The sequence below is a fragment of the Solanum lycopersicum genome, chromosome 6 (assembly GCF_036512215.1).
Source record: "Solanum lycopersicum chromosome 6, SLM_r2.1".
Taxonomy (NCBI): domain Eukaryota; kingdom Viridiplantae; phylum Streptophyta; class Magnoliopsida; order Solanales; family Solanaceae; genus Solanum; species Solanum lycopersicum.
In genome coordinates this window covers 51,151,623-51,172,327 of record NC_090805.1, presented here as the reverse complement: position 1 = coordinate 51,172,327, position 20,705 = coordinate 51,151,623, and the positions used below count along the sequence as shown (strand labels likewise).

At 33.4% G+C, this 20,705-nt stretch overlaps 4 protein-coding genes and 1 long non-coding RNA gene across 12 annotated transcripts; 1 reads left to right on the top strand and 4 right to left on the bottom strand.

Annotated features, from left to right (window-relative positions):
* Nucleotides 1-127: 127 nt before the first annotated feature.
* LOC101250314 (galacturonosyltransferase 8) lies at nucleotides 128-3,925 on the top strand. Its single transcript, XM_004242364.5, has 3 exons — nucleotides 128-485; nucleotides 994-2,241; nucleotides 3,304-3,925. Exons 1-3 carry the CDS (start codon nucleotides 336-338, stop codon nucleotides 3,577-3,579), a joined length of 1,674 nt encoding a protein of 557 aa, XP_004242412.1. The 5' UTR covers nucleotides 128-335; the 3' UTR covers nucleotides 3,580-3,925.
* Nucleotides 3,926-4,223: 298 nt separating this feature from the next.
* Nucleotides 4,224-8,737, bottom strand: LOC101250028 (nuclear transport factor 2). 8 transcript variants are annotated; one of them, XM_069298863.1, is made up of 10 exons: nucleotides 8,496-8,737; nucleotides 8,297-8,371; nucleotides 8,077-8,214; nucleotides 7,116-7,404; nucleotides 6,811-7,046; nucleotides 6,422-6,587; nucleotides 6,198-6,319; nucleotides 6,013-6,078; nucleotides 5,101-5,167; nucleotides 4,224-4,853 (listed from the first exon to the last, which is right to left on the bottom strand). In XM_069298863.1, the coding sequence occupies exons 2-10, from the start codon at nucleotides 8,351-8,353 to the stop codon at nucleotides 4,564-4,566; spliced, it is 1,431 nt and encodes a 476-aa protein (XP_069154964.1). In that variant the 5' UTR covers nucleotides 8,354-8,371; nucleotides 8,496-8,737; the 3' UTR covers nucleotides 4,224-4,563. The 8 variants fall into 8 exon arrangements, with proteins under 8 accessions (XP_069154964.1, XP_004242411.1, XP_010323093.1 ...); XM_004242363.5 differs by having other exon boundaries at nucleotides 6,198-6,322; nucleotides 8,297-8,383; nucleotides 8,496-8,734; XM_010324791.4 differs by having other exon boundaries at nucleotides 6,013-6,072; nucleotides 6,198-6,322; nucleotides 8,297-8,383; nucleotides 8,496-8,722.
* Nucleotides 8,738-10,199: 1,462 nt separating this feature from the next.
* On the bottom strand, nucleotides 10,200-11,204 carry LOC112941723 (uncharacterized). Its single transcript, XR_011221542.1, has 2 exons — nucleotides 10,687-11,204; nucleotides 10,200-10,602 (listed from the first exon to the last, which is right to left on the bottom strand). It is a non-coding gene; the product is annotated as an uncharacterized lncRNA (long non-coding RNA).
* A 414-nt stretch (nucleotides 11,205-11,618) lies between these two features.
* On the bottom strand, nucleotides 11,619-13,742 carry LOC101251998 (uncharacterized). The gene is made up of 6 exons (XM_019214207.3): nucleotides 13,370-13,742; nucleotides 12,792-12,991; nucleotides 12,290-12,433; nucleotides 12,112-12,192; nucleotides 11,892-12,019; nucleotides 11,619-11,805 (listed from the first exon to the last, which is right to left on the bottom strand). The coding sequence occupies exons 1-6, from the start codon at nucleotides 13,596-13,598 to the stop codon at nucleotides 11,760-11,762; spliced, it is 828 nt and encodes a 275-aa protein (XP_019069752.1). The 5' UTR covers nucleotides 13,599-13,742; the 3' UTR covers nucleotides 11,619-11,759.
* A 905-nt stretch (nucleotides 13,743-14,647) lies between these two features.
* Nucleotides 14,648-18,204, bottom strand: LOC101252298 (uncharacterized). Its single transcript, XM_004242371.5, has 6 exons — nucleotides 17,841-18,204; nucleotides 16,379-16,578; nucleotides 15,570-15,710; nucleotides 15,380-15,460; nucleotides 14,970-15,097; nucleotides 14,648-14,884 (listed from the first exon to the last, which is right to left on the bottom strand). The coding sequence occupies exons 1-6, from the start codon at nucleotides 18,067-18,069 to the stop codon at nucleotides 14,839-14,841; spliced, it is 825 nt and encodes a 274-aa protein (XP_004242419.1). The 5' UTR covers nucleotides 18,070-18,204; the 3' UTR covers nucleotides 14,648-14,838.
* Nucleotides 18,205-20,705: the final 2,501 nt, after the last annotated feature.

Genomic DNA, 20,705 nt, shown 5'->3' with positions numbered 1-20,705 from the left:
TTCAAAATTATTATCCTACATTTAATATGGGATAAAAATGTAACAACAATTATCAGATAGTAGCAATTTTATCTAACTAAATATGAAATAAAGTATTAGTATCAAAAGAGTAGGACCCACTTACTTTATCAAAAATGTGGGACCCATACCAAACTCCACCGTCAAATCCGCGTTTCTTGCTCACTCGCCAGTTGCCTCTCTCCAATTTCTCCATTTTTTCTCAAAAGTGTGAAATAATCACACACTCGTAAAATCAAACAATAAATACTCCTCCCTCTCAACCATAAGTGAAAAGCAAGCATTATATCTCGAAAACGGAGACTTGCTTAACAAAAATGGCTCTCCGGAGCTCCCGTACGGTCACCGGCACCGGAATACGGTTCACCTTCAAACTATTCGCGTCTTTTATCACTGTCGCTGTTTTGCTTTCATTAGCTCTCTCTTCTCTCTACACTTCCTCTGCAGATCCTTCTGATCTCGGCGTTGTAAGTACTTACATTCGCAATTTCTTATTTATCTGTATGCGGTTGATTCACTGTCGGTTAACCTATAATCTATGTATTTTTTTTTCTTATTATTATTGACTTGTGATCTCGTGATACTTTACTTGATTTTTTGTTAATTATTGAGTATCTGCATGTTATCAAGTTACTTAGATCTAAATCTGGAAACATATTATTATGATTATTTTTTGTGATTTTTTTCCTTAGGATCTCAATCTGGATGCTTTCATTGTAGACATTTTTACATTATGTTTTATTCTCTAGTTAGTAAGATCTTAGTCTAGAAAGATTTGATTGGTTATTATCATCTCATGAATTTTGAAATACTTGTCCGTGCGTGGTGATTCTAAACTTGTTGTTGAGCTTTTGTGATTCCACGAGGTTTTTATGAGTTCTGAGTTTTAATATGCATGAATTGCATAATTTCTCTTGGATCTTTCTTTATCCCTAAGTAGGTATTGTATTGACAGTGTCAAATGTGATTCAATAGGGAATTTCACGTGATTTTAGAGTAGTTGGATCATTACGAAGGTCGGTTTTGGCTCTAAAATCTGATCCATTGAAGCCGCGGCTAGATCAGATCAAGAAGCAAGCAGATGATCACCGTTCCTTGGTTCTGGCTTATGCTTCCTATGCTCGGAAGCTGAAGCTTGAGAACTCAAAACTTGTTCGAGTTTTTGCTGAGTTATCTAGGAACTTTAGCGATCTGACTTCAAAACCTTCATACCGCCAACTGTTTGACTCGGATGGTAACTCAATGAATGAGTCAGTTCTTAGGCAGTTTGAGAAGGAGGTGAAGGAAAGGATTAAAGTCACCCGGCAAGTTGTTGCTGAGGCGAAAGAGTCATTTGATAATCAATTGAAGATTCAGAAGCTGAAAGATACAATATTTGCTGTCAATGAGCAGCTAATGAAGGCGAAGAAGCAAGGTGCTTTCTCGAGCTTGATTGCTGCCAAGTCTATCCCGAAGAGCGTGCATTGTTTGGCAATGAGGTTAATGGATGAGCGTATCACTCATCCTGATAAGTATACAGATGATGGGAAGCCTACTCCACCAGAATTTGAGGATCCTAGCCTTTATCATTATGCAATCTTCTCTGACAACGTTCTTGCTGCTTCAGTTGTGGTGAATTCAGCAGTTAAAAACTCGAATGACCCATCGAAGCATGTGTTTCACGTGGTGACTGATAAAATGAATCTTGGGGCTATGCAAGTTATGTTCAAGATGAAAGAATATAATGGGGCTTTTATCGAAGTGAAGGCGGTCGAGGATTATAAGTTCCTGAATTCTTCGTATGTTCCGGTACTTAAACAGCTTGAATCTGCAAAACTTCAGCAGTTTTACTTCGAGAATAAGCTCGAAAATGCAACAAAGGATACAACTAATATGAAATTCAGAAACCCGAAGTATCTCTCCATATTGAACCACATTAGATTCTATTTACCAGAATTGTACCCCAAGTTGCACAGGATATTGTTCTTGGACGATGATATTGTTGTTCAGAAGGATTTGACTGGTCTATGGAAGATAGATATGGATGGTAAGGTGAATGGAGCTGTGGAGACATGTTTTGGTTCATTTCATCGCTATGCACAATACATGAATTTCTCTCATCCATTGATCAATTCTAAGTTCAATCCCAAGGCGTGTGCATGGGCTTATGGAATGAACTTCTTTGATTTGGATGCTTGGAGGAGGGAGAAGCTCACAGAGGATTACCATTATTGGCAGACTCTGGTAAGATATACTAGCCATCCATTTCATTTATGTGGCAATTTTATCTGCGGATGAAGTTCAAGAAAGAAAGGACTTTTGAACTTCTTGTCTTAATCCCTGCCATAATATTTATGTGGCTATAAAAGCATATTATTACGAGTAAATGGGAAACTCAAAATTTAAGCGTTTCAAAATGTATAAATGTGTTCATTCTTCTCGAAACAGACTATAGAGGAAAAAGTGTGCCGCATTAAACAGAACATAGGATTAGTAGAGTTATATTTATTCCGGAAATGTTAGATTACAACTTTTTATGGGTAGTTCTTGGGTGTGTTTAGTATGGGGAAAAACAGTTCCCAAAAGGTGTCTTTCAAATTTTCCATTTTTGGTTGGTCGAAATATTTGGAGAACATATTCTAAAGAGAATAAGTTCCTTAGAAATGATGAAAATGACCTCGCTAATAGAAGTACAGAAGACAAGTTCGACACATCACATTTCACATCAATTGTTTCATCCTCACCCTTCAAACACTCCACCACCGTAGTCCATACCCACTAACTTACACCCCTCCCTACCTCCAACTCCAATAGTTTTTTCTAGATTATACACGAATACTTAAGAAAATAATATTGTATCTATGTACCAAATACAAGAAAATTTGTACGAAGGTCACTTATTTTCCTTCGTACAAACCCTCCCGTTGTCTTGCATGTTCTTATTAAGCACGGATCTGCCTTTTTTTCTATCTATAACAAAGAATATAGGTCATGTGCATACATGCATGCTCGCAGGCGTACACATGCATACATATGTGCTCCTGTTTTGACCTCATCTGTTTTGAGCTCTCTACAGAATTTGTCCAGTAGTTATAACCTGTGATCTGAAGAGGTTATTAAGCATGGTGTCTTGCTTCTGGTAGGTTAACTTAGTCACATATACTAGCTTTTGCAGCTATTTCCGTTAAAGCAATTTTTCCAACTTCTAAGGTGTCATGCTGCATCGCATTTTAATTAGTTAGACTTGTACAGTGTGAATTACAAGTTTTTACTATTTTCACTAAAGGGGGCTTCTAATCTTTGCAGAATGAAAACCGGACCTTATGGAAATTGGGTACACTGCCTCCAGGATTAATCACATTTTACTCCACAACAAAGCCACTGGACAAATCATGGCATGTTTTAGGGCTTGGTTATAATCCAAGTATCAGTATGGAAGAGATCAATAATGCTGCAGTTGTCCACTTTAATGGGAATATGAAGCCATGGCTTGATATTGCAATGGCCCAATATCGGCCTTTATGGTCGAAGTATGTGGATTATGAAAATGAGTACGTGCAGGGGTGTAATTTTGGTTTTTAAGTACATGAGAACAGGTGGATATTTGCTTGTCGGGTTCAGCAAGCTATTCCTGCAAGCATCCCTCAATATGACTTGTTCCTGCTCAGTCACACTGAAAATTAGTATCCACTTTCTATGTCGTAGGTGTTATCTTGTCTATCCAAGTCTTATTTATTTTTTCGAGCAGTAGTTTAGCTTTAGTTTTCAATTGTCTATACGATGTTTACTATTTTTATGGACCAGAAGTAAAAATAATATATCTTGTTATATTATTTCAGAAGGCTACTGTCAGAGCTGAGATATTTGCAATTTTGTGGGTTAATGTATTACAGATTTCAGGATTAAGCAAGTTATTTTCTTGTTGTCACTCTGGTGTGATGGTACAAATATGATTTTGTTTTGAATATGGGTTGCATGTGCATTGATTTAGATTTTAGAGGTTCCTATACACAACCAATTGTTATTAACCATGTTAAGACTTCAAAGGTTTTGACTACTGAAATTCAGACTATGAGCTGGGATCTAACGTTAATTCATTCTTGTTAAGTTAGAACCATTGTTCATTTATCTATATATTATGCCTATACCAGATCCAAACTCAGTCCTACTCGTGTTTTGCCAGGTTTGTAATATGCGTGTCCCAAATGCACAAGCTTATCCAAATATCAAACAAAGTAAAATCGAAGTTTAAATAAATAAATTTCCACAAGCCCCCAACAATAATTCAATACAAAAAAGGCAAAAGCCCACGAATGAGTATAATCTCTTGCTAGGGGCTCCGACACCCGTATGCTACACACGAAATCTACTTTCAAAAAAAAATCATTCCTACCTCCTCCACCTATCCAATTAACCAGAAAAAAAGAAAAGAAATTGAACTAGAAAAAAGATTAGCAAAAAGAGCTTTTTGAGAAAACATCATAGCTCTTGACAAAATTTCTGTTCACCTTAACAATAAATCATTTTAAATGTCGATTCAAATAAATTATACTAAGCTACTACTCTTCAAGCTGTAGCAGAATAGCGAGGAGCCGGGCCTTTGGCTGTTCCATTAGACATTCCACCACCACGACTCATTCGCCCACCTGTATTGTCAGCTCGCCGATATCCTTCACCTCCACGGTTTGATGAACCCCCACGATTCCCACCCCTGTTATTGAACTCATTTCTTCCATGGAAATCATCTCGACCATAACCCCTGCCACCTAAATAGTTTCCTCGCCCTCTTCCTCCAACATCGTTCCTGAATCCACCGCCCCTTCCAGATTGAAACCTACCACCACCTCTGGCATTAACTGCAGCAGAAAAGACATTTAGATTCACTGTGAAGAAGTAATAATATTGCTCTGCATTTTTCTCTTTTCACAATTCTAGTCTAGGGAAGTGATATAACAATATAATATTCTCCAAAAATCAGAACAGAAGCAGCCGCTATGGAAACACACCCTCACTACACCAATAACTCATCAAATATGCATTTTTTCCCTGGTGATAACGCATCAGTAATTCTAATTGCTTAAAAGGAAAATGGTTAAAACTTACGTCGAGAATTGGTAGACCTCTTTTCCTCGACCACTGCTTGCCGATCACCAATGAGAACTGGAGAAGCCTGTAGAAAAATGAAGCACAAAACCAAAAGTAAACTGAGCAGGTGAAAAGAAATGCATTGGATGGGGAAAACTAATGCAAATTGACCATGTTAATCATATCCATACTAAGGTGACAATAAGAATTGTACACAAATTAATGTGATTGACCATGTTAATTATATCCATATTCCGCTCTAAAAGATAAGGGGTATCAAAGTAGGACCCATAAAACTGAAAGCAGCCACACTTCGATAGGTTATTCAAGCAACATGTAGTTAACTTAAACAGTACCAACTTTGACCCACAAACGTGTAACCCACCTGAATTTAACACGTTCAACAGGGAATACAATCATTGCTAGGCAACACAAATCAATTCATCCAAAAGTTTAGGTCAACTAGCGATACGATAATAACCAGAGGTTAGCAGACAAATCAAACTTAAGTAATTATCCTTCATTCTCTTAATTGAATTGCAATTAAACTCAGCCTAGTGACATAGCTTTCTTTTCAACTAAGGGTCTGGTTAGAATATTACACGGCATTAAACTACTAATCATCCGCTGCAGGATGACTAAACAATGATAGAGTCAAATTGGGGGTAAAGGAATTGACTCAATTTAAATATACAATCAAGACCTTAAAAAATAATCAATCCAGCGCCATCAATTTGCTGAAGGTGGATAATATGGTTACTCAAAACAACTAACAAAAGAAGAGCATATGGATTCTCACTGCTCAGTGATTTCTTATGCGTTTCACAGAACTCTCGAACTTGATGAAATAAATTTAAGCTACTGTTCCTCTCGATTTCACCCGCTCCATCTTAAAATACATGACATGCAAGAGGGATAAAGATGAGATACCTCGATTGCTTTTTGCACAGCACTTTCCACTTCAAATTCCACGAATCCAAAACAAAATCCCTGTTGCTGCCATTAACCAATTTATGATTAGAGAATCCATCAATGCAGAGGGACATATAGCAAAAAAAATCCACACATTCAGATTTTTTCTTTAATAAGCAGGAAAATAGCACAAACAAACATACCCTGTTACTTCTCACTTGAATTCCTCCATTTTTTATTGGCCCAAACTTCTTGAACTCATCCGCAAGTAATGCCACAGTTGCACTCATAGGCAGGCCTTTTATATAGATTGAGTAGCCATCAGCTGCTGGAGGCAATTTAACAAACGCAACAATGAGAAATCAACACAAATAATAGTGGAAAAAAATGGATTGAAAAAGTAGAAGTAAACTCTGCAGTTGCATGCCTTCTGTGTCATTTATGTTATCAATGGTCTCTGAGCTGGAATATGGGCCATCAGTTGTTGTGGCAGCAGGCTGATTCACTTGCACAACACTCTTTGTCATAGGCTTCCTAGCAGCAGGTGCTGGAGGAGGGGAGAAGGTTGCAGCACTTTCCTTGAGATGCATGACCTGAAATAAATAGCAGATTTTCTTAACTTAAGAAATCTTGAATAGACCTTCTCTATCCTTGAATCATCTTTGACTACAGACCAACTAGACTTGGCAGATGCTAATATGTCTAAACTATTGACAGCAAATATGAGTAAAGAGGTGCAAATTTTGCTAATCAAGCCCTTAAAAGTATACGCTAAATAGACTATGCATCCAGTTATTTTTTGCCATGACCACTTACAATTGAAGCATATGACTTCTTAGGAACTTCCCCAGTTTTGTTGTCAGATTCCGCTACCACTTCAGAGCCATCTTGGACTTCATGGACGACCTCAGACACAGGCACTTCCTCCTCAACAATAAGCACATCACCATTCTCAGATGGGTTGTAAACTTCTCCCACGTCAGCTTCCTCTGCTGGTGGAGTGCTTTGCTCAGGAATGTGATTCTGTGGTGCTGTAGGTGGATCTGCAACAACTGGTAAAAGAAAAAATGTCAGTTGCTTATTACGGTATTGCCAAAAGAACCAAAGATTGTTGCAATTACTTTGCTCTGGTGTGACAGGAGCCACAGCATCAGTTACTGGAACCTGGACTGTATCATGCTGACTGGCAGTCTCTACATATCGAAACATATCATTCAAGACAAAGTACCCCCTATCTTGTGGTGCTAGGAAGAAAGTTTGACAGAAATTCCGGACCAAGTTGTCTTTCCCAGTCAAATATCCAGTTACAAGGACATGCACCCCGCCATTAAAGGATTCTTGGGCATCCACAGACTTGATCTCTGCTCTGAGATCTCCATAGTTGAGTGAGAGTATCTTATCATTTATTGCCTGTGTTTGACATCAAACAAAAGAACATTAGCAACTCTGGCATTATTAATTCAAAAGATCATTTGAGTAAACAAGACAGAGCATCAAAAAGTGATAACTCTATCTCCCTATTGTAGCTAAAGGTGAACCTCTCAAGTTTGACTAGTTTCAGTCATTCAAAGGTAATTAAATCTTCTCCAAACCCAAAAGGCCTGCATCTAAATTCAAGTATACACAACTCCAAAGCTAACAAAGCCCATAAGTATAACTTCTCACTCTACATCATTCTACATAAAACTAAATGTCGATATAGAATATGCTCTCTCAACTAAGAACAATAATCCAGTTTCAGGCTTTTCAATATATGTGCAAATTCAAATTAAGGCATTTGGATAAAGAACCATTTTTTCCGTTAAAATATGCAGATATTAATTAGAAAAATGTATTTTTTACATCTGATCACCTAACAATGATGATGATTAATGAAATTTCATCTAAAAACGGATCTTTACCTACAAGCAATAAAAAAAATTCAACAGATTTCAAATCCTTAACTCTTCACACAATCAACTCCCTCATCCAACAAACAAATATTTAGGCACATTGTTCACAAGTCTGCAACAAAATCAATATAGGGGAAAAGGGAAGAACATGGACCATAGTATATGCGAAGATCAGTTCACTTGCACTTACTTGCATTGTCGTAGTGATACCCATGGATCCATCCTCTTCAGGACGTCCAAGCTTGCTTATATCCTGGTAAAACCTGAATACAAGCCCCGGCGAATGATGCAATATATGATAGTATTGCTGCACAAAAGCATTCGCAACCTATATACACAAACATATCGAACTCAATCAATATCCACAGCTCAAAGCAAAACAAACTAAATGCAATGATTTATATACGTACAACTTGAGCAGAAACTGGTGCTACTGCCGCTACTGCTACTGCTGCTTCCGCTGCCATCGTCAATCAATCGAACTCCTGTTTATAGCACTAAACACAAAATTAACCACAAAAAAAACTCAAATCCTCTGTTCTCGTGATCTTACATGAACGAATACGTGAAGAAAAAAAAACTTAATTCAAAAAAATTAAACATTCATACCTGGATTTATATCGGATCAGATAAGTGGAAAGAGAGAAAGCTTGATGTACAGTCGGTGAGTTTCTCTCTCTTCGTGTGTTTCTCTCTCTAGATGCGGAGGAGGAAGGTTTGAGTTCTAGGGTTTTGCTGTAGAGAGAGTGGTGGATCTCGAAAAAGAGGCGCGAGTAGAGAGAGAGAGTGGAAAAAGGAGAGAGAAAGGGTTCCAAAGAGGATTTTATACACGTGATGTGGTGTCTCCTATTATTTTATATATATAGATACACACAAAAAATAAGTAGTGGTACTACTAGTATTAGGATTTAGGAGTACTTATTAATCATAGGATTAGCTGGAAAAATATATTAAATTAAATTAAATATTTTACTAATTTTAGTATTTATTATTGAGTAAATCAAGCAGATTTTTATGTCTTTATTAGAATTGATAGAAATTTGGTACGAAAATAAATTCATTTTTGGATTAATATTGTTGGAATAACAATTTCAAATTGGAGTAGGAATAATAATTTAAAGTTAAAAGTACAAATTTTAGTTTTCTAGAATTTGTTAGTTATGACATTACTTATTTATGCTTAATTAGGATTTGTTAGTATTTAAAATTGGAATATGAATAATAATTTAAAGTTAGAATACAAATTTTAAACCGTTTAGGATTTTTAGTAATGATATTACTTATTTATATTTAATTAGAATTAGACTTTGTTAGTAATTGAAATTGAAGTATGAATAATAATTTAAGATAGAGCAGAAAAGTTAAATCATTTAAAATTTATTAATTATGATATTGCTTATTTATATTTAATTAAGATCTAGTAGTTGGTGAAGTTTCTAGTTCTAATTTATTTTAATTTATTCTGATTGTTAACATTATAAACAGAGGTTTTTAGGGTTTTAATATATATTTGCAATGTCTTCAAGTACAAAAGTTTACAAATAGAACATTTCCTTCAACCATTAATCGCTTTAATATGACTGAAATTTTAATTTATATATATCTAATCTTATATGAAGAGTAAAGCATAATTTTTTAAAATTCTCGTTTAGAGATATTTTTAATATTTTTCAAATTGAGAGCACTTCTATGTGATGTAACTAATTAAAAGTGTATTTAAATTTAATTATATAATCAAATAAAAGATTATTCAAAACTGGTAAATTCCACTTAATACTCATCTGTTCTTCTATTTCAATTTATATTCAATTTCAATTTATATATCACGTTTTGACACGAAAAAATTTTTAAAATAAAAATATATGATTTGGAAAAGTTTGACCCTATTAATTATACAATTTTAAAAAATATATGATTGGAAAGTTGACCTATAATTTATCATCGATTGAATGTGTAACTATTTAAACTCAAATTTATCTCACCATCAATTTATAATTATCCAGACTAATTTTGTTTGTCCAACTAATTTATAACAAAATGGTAATAAAATTTCAATTGGTCGATGGAAGGACCCTAACATTATTTGGTGGTGTTAGTTGCAACTTGCAGAATCTTGGACATTGCTTGTTGGTGGTACTTACCTTTTTCTTCGTTCAATTATTTGTAGTACTTGTACTCTTCTATTTTATTTTTTTTTTGCGTCCACTTGTTGGGCTTATTTTTGTTTATTGCTTCCATTTCACGCAAATTGTGGGGTTATGCTGCTTTCAAAATTCAATGACACAACTAAAAGAATTCATCTTGAACCACAAGAAGAAATAAAAAGCCTATCTCGATTTAATATAAGTAAATCTTTGATCCATATCGTTTCATTCAAGCCCATCTCGATTTAATATAAGTAATTAAAAGATCATCAAAAACAGGGGGGAGTTACAGTGATGTGTTTTAAAGGTTGAGATAAATCAACACCCCCAGCATGCTCCACAAATTGAGAAGGGGTGAATGACTTCCCATGACAAACACAAACTATCTTAATCTCCATTTTGTTATCATACTTGCACAATAATCCATCTATCGTCTTCCCATTTGGGCCATTACCCGTTGCTGAAACACACGGCATTCGTTAAAGCAACTGAATCATGCCACAATTCCTCTTTTCCTCTGTTTTTTGGTCCTGCTCGTCTTTGATGAGCGCGACATTGCTCGCTACTTGTACCTGCAAACCCACACAGAGCGAAAGATAGCTGATCAGAGTTATGCAGTTATTAGTAATAAATTCTAAATTAAATAAATAGATTACCTTTAGGAGACGAACTTTGGCATTCTGTAATCGTAGATCCATTCGACTCACTACTTCTACATTGATCATAACTCGTATTCGAGTTATAAATTCTAAAACCTCCACAATTTTTCTTCGTCAATTCCCTTTTCTCAACATTCCGATGATCGCAAATTGGAACTAAAAGGTTGTGATCCTTTAAACATGAATCTTGATTAACAAAAAGATTCAAGCTTTTTACATCGTCATCACCAAAAGTAGTAATTTTGCTTTTTCTACTAACTAATTCTTCATTCTCCATCATTTCTCTATGTAATGCCCTCTTTTTTGATCTCTGACACTCTATTAACATCTTATCATTTGAATTATTACAGATTTGATCATCTTTCTTTGTGTAATTTCCTCCAATTGATAAGCTTAAACTCAATCCAATCCCATTTTCATCTTCCTCAAAATTACCATTCATATGCTCCAACATCTTTTTTTTTACCTTGTTTTCTTGTATTTTTCTTTTTTTCTAAACAAAAATGATATACAAAGAAGATAAAAATAAACAGATGTATTTATTTAAGCAGTAAATGTAGTGAAGAAGGCCACGTGGCGTGAAAAGAAACGATGACGTGAGAGTTTTCATGACACGTATGATCAATTAATCCAGCGTTTAACCAAGGCTTTTACCAGCATGTTTCTTTGACTGCCACGTGGATTGTAACGGCGGCATGTTTTACTGACGTTATAGTTTTGCGAAACGTGTCAGATTGAACAGAAAAGGGATTGAATAGTTCTATTCCATCAAGGAGGAGAAATAGATTTTGATGTTTTTTCTTAGGAATTTGTGTTGAAATCTACACGTGGCGTATAATGACGCAAGGTTGGTTTTGTTCTGGAAAAGTCTAAAAAATTGAATAAATTTGTCCAACAGTATTTAAATAAATATCAACTATAGTTGAAAATTATCAATAAAACACTGACTATATAATGTAAACGTCAAAAAAGAAGAGAGAAGAAGCAAATACCGATTCAGTCACAAAAATAAGAACTCATTATGACATTATAACTTTAGAATTAATTCAACAAAATCATATTACAGCCTTTCACACCGGCACTGGCAAACGAATAATCAACTGGCCGCTCATAACACTGCATATCAAAAACGAATAATTTTTAAATAGATTGAAGTTAAATTCATATAAATACTTTAATTAATCACGATTTAAATGGCTTACCACTTTATGTAATAATAACAGAAATCAGCCAAAATGAAAGTTTGAACCATTTCTGCTAAAAAGACCATAGGTATCCACAAGACACTATGGTCATCCAAAAAAATTGGTGACCCAACATTGTCATAAACCTGTATAGAAATAGTTGTGATGACTTTCGAGTTTGGAGACTATATTAGCGATTAAAATGGAGAAAATGTGTACGTAGAACAGGAAAACTAACCTGAATAATCCAATGAGCACAACCCAAAAACCTTGCAATGCCCAATGCAAAAACATAATGTGCTGAAAATGGCTCAAGTATCTAAAATGCAAGTGACAAACATTGTTAACTTTTTGTTTTAAGAAAAATGATTTTCTTCTCAGTATTTGTTTGAGAAAAGAAATGGAGATATGAATACCTGGACATTTTGCATCAATCGAAGCTGAGGCAACACTGATATAGATTCCAGATACACGCAAAACGCCCAAAGCATTCGATTTATCAGAACATAAATTTTCACACTAGGATGAACAAAAAAGGCCAAAACCGCGGCAGGAACTATCTGTCAAGAACAATTCAAAATCGTTTATAAGGAACTATCTATGCAATGTAATTGTCTTGTATCACATATATCTGCAACTACATTCAGTAAGACGAGAATATAAACTCTACTAATTAGCAGTATCAATTGACTATATATTGATCTGAAATCATATATTGATCTGAAATCAGTAAAATGTCTTCAGGCTCTTTACACTGCTGCTTATGTGCATCTCGACTAATTTCATGACATACATGTTACCTCCTGGCAAACAACAGATTCATAATCTTCTATCTTAGCTACTCAAGTAATTAGCAGATTGAGAACTTGATTCAACAACAATCAAACGTAAAAGAGTTGTGGATGAAATTGTATATACCACGTAGTGTATGGACATGTTATCCAGATCTGCCATGTACGACGTCTTTAGCTTGAACTTCATCATATATATAATCCACAATGTTGCCACAAGGGTGATAAGATCTAACACAGTGTGGATATCTCCTTCCATGATGAAACTACAGTATACTCTTACAGCCAAAAATATAACTGTAAGAACTTGAGTCTTCAATGAAAGGCCTAACAAATCAGGATAAGTAAAAGTTATCAGACGAAAGGTGAAAAAATGACAATCTAACAACTGCAACAAGTAAAAATAAAATCGATCTTAGACTAGACACACATTTCATACAACAAGAGCGTTCTACCTTACAACCTATCAAAGTTAATCAGGAGTAAAATCGCGCATCAAACAATTGAACAAACACCTTGGTCCAGTGGTAATAGACTAATAGCAGCAACGTTCTATTTGACATACATAAATTTGATACTAAATTAGGTATGGATAAACATTCAAACCAAATCTTGAAGATTTTAACACAAAGCACAATGAAATGAAAGTTTTTTTTTCCAGATCTACAAAAAATGAAAAAAAATTCAGGAATGAAATTAAATTACCAGAGCAAGTTTTGAGGGTTGTCAATTTGTAAATCAAAATCAAGAGCCCAATCAAATGAATAGCTTCAGCCATAACAAAAAAGTAGTCGTGATTGTGAACGGTTAACTTGAGAGTCACCAATAGAGTAATCAGCGTGACGATAAACAAAATGATTTTCACTTTCTTCGATTGCTTTTGAACCCATGACAACAGTTTCTTCACCGGTGATTGATACCCTTTTTGCCCCATCTCCGTTAAGCTCTTTCTGAGTCTCCCTTTTTTTTTTTTTTTAAATATATATGAGAAATAAAAGTTCCAACTTTTTTCATTGAGAAGCTCTTATAAGAGTGTGAAAATAAGATCAGATTTACAAAATCTGAATTAATTTTCATGGTCAAACTTATGTATGACTCAAGTCTCCTACCTTTCATCATTATTCATATTGTTTCAAGCTGCAAAAAAGTACTCACATTAATACACAACATGCCATATAAAGGCGAATTAAAACATAAGCAACTTCAAAACATACCTGCAAGATTCTGATCATTTACATATGAATCTTGGTTCAAAGACAAGTTGATCCTCCTTAATCAGAGGTCTCGGATTCGAACTCTGGATATGATATCCTGACATCAAATGGGAAACCCAAAAAAGTAATCTTGGTTCAAAGAAAGATTCAAGCTTTTTATAGCTTCATCATAAATACAACATTCACTGACAAAAGCATCAATTTTGCCTTTACTACAAATTATGTGTTTGGAAATTAGTAGATCATTTCTCTATGTATTACTCTATTTGTCACTATATTGACATCTTATCATCTCAAATTCCAGATTTGATCAATTTTCTTTGTGTAATCCAATTTCATTTTCATCTTCCTCAAAAGCTCCATCATCTTACAGTAAAAAAAACAAACTAGATTGTCTTGTGTTTTCCAGAAAAAAAAAGATTAATCTTTTGGAACGAATATATACAAAGAAGATCAAAACAGATGTGCTCATGTCAGTTGTATGAGACACTTGAAAAAAATTAAGACTTACGGTTCGATATCCACGTTGAAATCCTACTAAATTAAATCACAATCTATTTTGGATTCTAAATAGAATTTTCAAGAGCCATCAGGCCCAAACTGTGATGCTTTTCCAACTTCATTTTTTGGGTTTCCACCCAGTGTCCGGAGCTTGCATTAAACCCCGATTAAATTCAGATGGCATACTACCGGCCAACAGAATTTTGGTTAATAATAGTTAACTAGTACATATTGTTTCTTGATTAAAAACACTTGGAGATAATTAATATTGTTTGATGCAAAATGTTAATTGCGGATAAAATTCAACTGAAAAGACTACTCAAAATTTCGTCAAAAGAACAAAGTTGTGCAAATTCTTCAAAATGGAGTTTGTTCCAGTCATGATCTCTATCCAATCTCCACAACAAAAACTTCTACTTCTACATAGGAATTAACAAAATGTCACAGTCTCTTAGTGTATTACACCGGCGTTGGCAGGCGAACAATCAACTGGCCACTCATGACACTGCAAATCAAGAAATATGATATGTTAAAAACTTGGATTCATATGAATAGCCATACTGGAATTAGTTGTGGACTAAATGACTCACCTTTTTACATAATAATAACAAAAATCGGCCAAGATGAACGTTTGAACCATTTCTGCCAAAAAGACGGTAGGTATCCAGAGATAACCACGTCCAGCCAAGTAAATATATGCTCCGGCAGTGTCATAAACCTGTATGGAAATAGTTGTAACTGTCAAGTACGGAATTATATAGCTTTAGATCTGTGCTGAAAATGGAGAAATGTGTATGTTGTTGCCATTTGGACTTAAGTGTTTGTAGAGCTGAATTTGATAGTCAATGAACTCAGAATGTTATCTTATTAAAAAAAATTGATAATTTATACATAGTTCGAGTTGAGACTCGAGACAAATGAGTTCAGCTGAGCTGAAACAGCTGCTATTAATTCAAGAAGTTATGGAGAACAAGATAACACTACAATGTACAAAACTAACCTGAATAATCCAATGAGCACAACCCAAGAATCTTGCAACGCCCAGTGCGAAAACATAATGAGCTGAAAATGGCTCAATTATCTGAAATGAGAAAACGGAACATACTGTTAGTTTTTTGTTCATTAAAAGACAAGTTTAAGAAGAAGACATGATTTTCTTCTCAATCATTTGGAAAAGAAGAGACATGAACCTGAACATTCTGCATCAAGCGAAGCTGAGGCAGTACAGAGACGGATTCCAGATATACACAAAAAGCCCAAAGCATTCGGTTTATCAGAATATGGCTTGTAGTAGGATGGACAAAGAAGGCTAAAACTGCGGCGGGAACTATCTGTGCAAAAATGAGTGGCATGGTTCAAAAGCAATATCAGGAAGCAATTCTAATTTTAAGAGATCATTTATAAGGGACTTACTCACTACAGAGATGTCACTGTCTGGTATCATACAGCTTAGTAGAAATAACATTGCTGAGAAGGCCGGGAATTCTATTTAATTCCAGAAAGCCAGTAAAAAGACTCCAGGCTCCATATTTAGTTGTCTAAAATACTTTTTTTATGACTATGATGTCTAGGTCAGATTACGCACACCTCAACTAATTTCATGGTACATGCTATCTAAACTACTTTTTTATAACTATGATGTCCACGCCAGATTGCTCACACCTCGACTAATTCCATGAAATACCTGCTACCTCCCGGCTCCCAACAACAAGTTCATAATCTTCCCTTCAAAGCTTGAACAATAAATGTTTCTTTTGGAACGAATAGAAGTCTAGATAAGGGAAGTGATTGTGTGTAGGAGAAAACAATATAAATAAACAAAGTTTCATCATGGACAGAGTAAATGGAATCACACAATAAAACATGGAAATAACATTTCTAACCAAAACAAATAACTGCTCTATAAAAGCTTAATTAATTACTCAAGAAATTTGCAGAATGTAAAATTTGATTAACAACAATCAAACGGAAAAGAGTCGTAGGTGAAAGTTGTGTGTACCGGATAGTATAAGGGCATGTTATCCAGTTCTGCCATGTAGGATGCCTTCAGCTTGAACTTCATCATATAAATGACCCACACTGTTGCCACAAGGGTGATAAAATCTAGCACAGTGTGGATATCTGCTTCCATGAGAAAACTACAGTATAGTCTTACCGCCAAAAATATAGCTGTAAGCACTTGAGTCTTCAATGAAAGACCTAACAAAACAGGCGAAGAATGCATATGAAACGAATGGTGAAAAAAATGATCTCTTCTTCAGGTCCAGTAAAAAGAATGACAATCTAACAAGTTCAGTGAAACAATTTGGACTTCTTGCATCCTGCCTGTAATAACAAGGTTCCAAAGTAACACATTTCATACAACAGGAACATACAGATGACATACTACCTTACATCTATCGAACTGTAGGAGTACAAAAGGCGCATCAAACAATCGAACAAACATGTAATTGGGAATGAAAAAGATTTGCATTGTTATAACATTAAAGTTAAAATTAAACTCGTCAAGTACTTTCTGTTTTCTTGAGAAAAAGGAACCATCTTTTTGATGTCACCAAGTAACTGTCTAAAGAAAAGAATGACCTCTTGTTTAGTAGCCAAGTTCAGTTTGACATACATATGAAGCAAATCTGACACACCCTTTTAAAAATTACTTAAAGAATTACACACCCTCTTTCATTTAGCATTAGAATAATCCATGACAATACCTCTAGCTTTACATTAAAAATATTATTAGCGACAATTAATCTTAATTACCACTAAATATATATTTTTAATCTATATTTTACTTACATATGGCTGAAAGGTCAATAATATATCTGCCAAGATTTATAGTCTAGTCGTATCAATAGGAGTATTCAGTTAAAGCTACAATTTAACAGTACAAGGATAAGATGAAAGCATTATTTTATCGTATGTTTGGTTGAAAAATTATGCAATCCTTCAGACAATTTATTTCCAATCAGACAACCCCTAAAAAGATTAAAGTAATTAAAGGATTTACAACACGCAAAATGATATCAAAATAAACAAAAATCATGTAATGATATCTGTCCGTGCCATTTATTATTAAAAGGAATTTTCGTATATTTAATTATAAAAAAAAAACTCATCTAAGGACACGAAATAGTAGAGGTGGGTTACATTCCCATAGCCCAAAAAAATAATTTAAAATGCCAAAATTCCATTTTTTTTAGTTCTCCCAAATCCCCACAAGAATATCCTAATTCCCAAAATCCAAGATGTCCCATCTAAAGGTGGAAAATCGAAACATCTAGAAGAAAAAAAAGGACCTTTATACACACAAAACAATTTTCATTTTTTTTTGCACAGAGCAGTAACAGAGTAACACAAAACAATCCAATTTTTCCAGTTTAATTTAACACAAACCCCAATCAAATGGAAACTACACAGAAAAAAAATCTCTTTTTTTTTCAGATAAACAGAAAAATAAAAATTACCAGAGCAAGTCTTGAGTGTTGTCAATTTGTAAATCAAAACTAAAAGTCCAATCAAATGAATAGCTTCAGCTATAACAAAGAAGAGGTTGTGATCATGAACAACTAACTTAAGAGTCACCAATAGAATGATTGATGTGATTAAACCCAAAAAGATTTTCACTTTCTTCGATTTTTTTCGAATCCATGACAACACTTTCTTCGCCGGCGATTGATACCCTTTTTGACCCATTTTCCGACCGCCGGAGTTTTTTCTTTATACTTTTTTTTCTAAGAATTTTATGGAAAAAAAAAGCTGTAACGTTTTCTTTCAGACAGCTTTTTAATGCATTGAAAATGGCGGAGTTTTTTTTGTAGAGAAAATACAGCGTGGAGGGTTACAGTAGCTAGTTTACGTAGTATATCCAATTAAAAATGAACACGTGGATTATTAAAATATTTTCCTAATTAGGATTTTTTTTTTGGTGTAACAGATTATATAAGGAATTAAATTATTACCTCTAACGGATTTGGTGTGTTTTGGTCATCTCCCAACATTATAAGAGTCAAATTTGGTCCTTTTTTTTCTTTTGGTCAACAATTAATTGAACAAAAAAAAAAAATTGAAATGATGAAAGATGAAATTACAAAATTAGGAATTGAAATATTGTCAGAAATATATTAAGAATTTAATCCCCTGAATTTCTGATTTCAAGAAAATAAAGATATTCATATAATTACAAATTATTTTACTAGAAATAATTAACGTAGTAAAATATAGAGTCACTTGTTTGGGCTAAAATAGATATTGTTTGACTGTACAAATGTAAATCCTTTTAATTTGATTTTTTTTAATATATTCAAGAAAGTCAATTTTGACTATAGGAAATTATTAGAGAATAATTAGCAACAAATAATATTGTAATTGAACCAAGTCTATGTTTGTTCACCAAATTTTCTCATACATATTTTTAATTTGTCACTCAAAATTTACCAACGTGATTAGTTCAACATTCGTATTACGTAACAAAAATATTCTTATTGAAATTTCTTTTTATTCACAGAGTTTTAATTCAAATTATTGGTTAAGAAATGTGGGATCACATTCATCTTACCTCATATATGTGGTTAATTAGTTGTTAACCTAAATTAAATATTCACCTAATTTTGAAATGAATTCGTGACTTCTCCTCTTTTTTTTTTCTAATTTTGTGTCATTACTTTTAAAACTTAAAATTCAAGTACAGAATGGGAAGGAGCAAAATATTGCGAAGTAAAAGTGAACGAAGAGGATAATGGAACAACAAGGAAAAACGACAGTATACATAAGTTTATATTCGTTCGTTTTAATTTATTTGTCTTATTTTATTTTAGTTAATTTATAAAACTAGAGTTAATTCTTTAATGTTAACTTTTGCGTCACTTTTTAAGACCATGATATCATTTAATAAATTTTATATATTTTTAATTTAAAATCACAAGATTCAAAAAAAATTTCTTTATTTTTGAACTCCGTATCAAAATTAAGATCAGATAAATAAATTAAAACAGAAAAAAAATTATTTAACCTCTTTTTATTTTTTTGCAGACCGCTTTAATCTCTTTTTTTTTTTCTTCCTCTTAATTCTCATAGTAAAATATTCTCTTTTGCTTAAATTAATCTCTTGGGAAAAATCTTGGTTAATACACCATGTGTAGGAATTTCAAGGGTGGACTCTAATATTACTTGTAAATATCAATTTTATTTTTTATGTCATTTAGAGCTTGTATTAGAGCTCGGACTAATGTTGGGTAAAGCATAGGTGCCAAACGAGGCATTACAAATACCTCTAATGGATTTGCCTTCAAATAAGTCCTCTAATGTACTAAAACTAAAACTTTAATTTGTAGCAACCTAGCAAGTGTTAAGTGTGTCACTTGCATAGCAAAAGTAATCGATGGTCAAGATCGTCCATCAGAATTAAACAGAAAAAATTTAAAATTTTGATTAGATATCTCGTTATGATTTTTCATGAATTTATTAAGCATAAACTTTTTAGGATCTGACCAAATTTGAGGGTCTCGATGTAATTTTCACACATTGACCATCAATTGTGTGTTTTTCGAAACTTTGGAGTCCCTCACCTACGTGATCCCTTAGACTTCATGAATTTATTTTTATGTTTTTCTTTGTATTTTTAGATTTTTATTCCTATTTTATTTTCGGAAAAATTATCCAAATATACAACTTATTTTACTATAATCATTAAAATTTTCTATTATTCAAAAAATACTCTAAAAATACTCTCTTAGATACGTCACATCCCTATTGCTAATACATCTGTATTCCTCTCACTTATACATCCTTCATCTATATATTTGGTAGTCCAGTGATTTATCCAAAATTCATAAATTTTGAGAAATTTTTAAAATTTAAAAAAAAGTAAAAAAATAATGCAAATATCTCTTAACAATATGAAATTTATGTAAATTATACACTATCTTAACCTTTGACCAATTTCTTTAACTATTGTGATCCTTTAGATTGTTATATTCTTTCGTTTGTATCTCTTTAAAAACTACATATAAAAACTAAACAAATCACACTCGTTGTTATAACTTCATTTTTTTTTTGATAAATTTCATCCCTAATTTCTTTAAAACTTCGCAATTTGGAAGTCCAGTAGTCAAATAATTAAAAATTGCAACCTTTTTCTAACATTTAAACTTTATTAAAAGAAAGTATGTTAGACTAAAATAAAACTCATAATTTGAAACAGAAAAAAAAAGGATCATTTATTATTACAATTTTCACATAAAGCAAATATAAAAAAAATGAGTTCTATAACAAACATAAATATGTATATTTCGCTATACATATATAAAAGAAAATAGTTGTATAGTCTGTTA

Excerpts from the sequence above, each read along its gene's own strand:
- LOC101252298 (XM_004242371.5), bottom strand. The coding sequence starts at position 18,069 with ATGGGTCAAAAAGGGTATCAATCGCCGGCGAAGAAAGTGTTGTCATGG. Across the intron at positions 16,579-17,840 it reads AACACTCAAGACTTGCTCTG|GTCTTTCATTGAAGACTCAA; the intron begins GTAATTTTTATT and ends CTGTTTTGTTAG. Across the intron at positions 15,461-15,569 it reads GCTTGATGCAGAATGTTCAG|ATAATTGAGCCATTTTCAGC; the intron begins GTTCATGTCTCT and ends TTCTCATTTCAG.
- LOC101251998 (XM_019214207.3), bottom strand. The coding sequence starts at position 13,598 with ATGGGGCAAAAAGGGTATCAATCACCGGTGAAGAAACTGTTGTCATGG. Across the intron at positions 12,992-13,369 it reads AACCCTCAAAACTTGCTCTG|GCCTTTCATTGAAGACTCAA; the intron begins GTAATTTAATTT and ends CTGATTTGTTAG. Across the intron at positions 12,434-12,791 it reads ACATGTCCATACACTACGTG|ATAGTTCCTGCCGCGGTTTT; the intron begins GTATATACAATT and ends TGTTCTTGACAG.
- LOC101250028 (XM_004242363.5), bottom strand. The coding sequence starts at position 8,353 with ATGGCAGCGGAAGCAGCAGTAGCAGTAGCGGCAGTAGCACCAGTTTCT. Across the intron at positions 7,405-8,076 it reads GTATCACTACGACAATGCAA|GCAATAAATGATAAGATACT; the intron begins GTAAGTGCAAGT and ends TGTCAAACACAG. Across the intron at positions 6,323-6,421 it reads TAACATAAATGACACAGAAG|CAGCTGATGGCTACTCAATC; the intron begins GCATGCAACTGC and ends AATTGCCTCCAG.
- LOC101250314 (XM_004242364.5), top strand. The coding sequence starts at position 336 with ATGGCTCTCCGGAGCTCCCGTACGGTCACCGGCACCGGAATACGGTTC. Across the intron at positions 486-993 it reads ATCCTTCTGATCTCGGCGTT|GGAATTTCACGTGATTTTAG; the intron begins GTAAGTACTTAC and ends GTGATTCAATAG. Across the intron at positions 2,242-3,303 it reads ACCATTATTGGCAGACTCTG|AATGAAAACCGGACCTTATG; the intron begins GTAAGATATACT and ends TAATCTTTGCAG.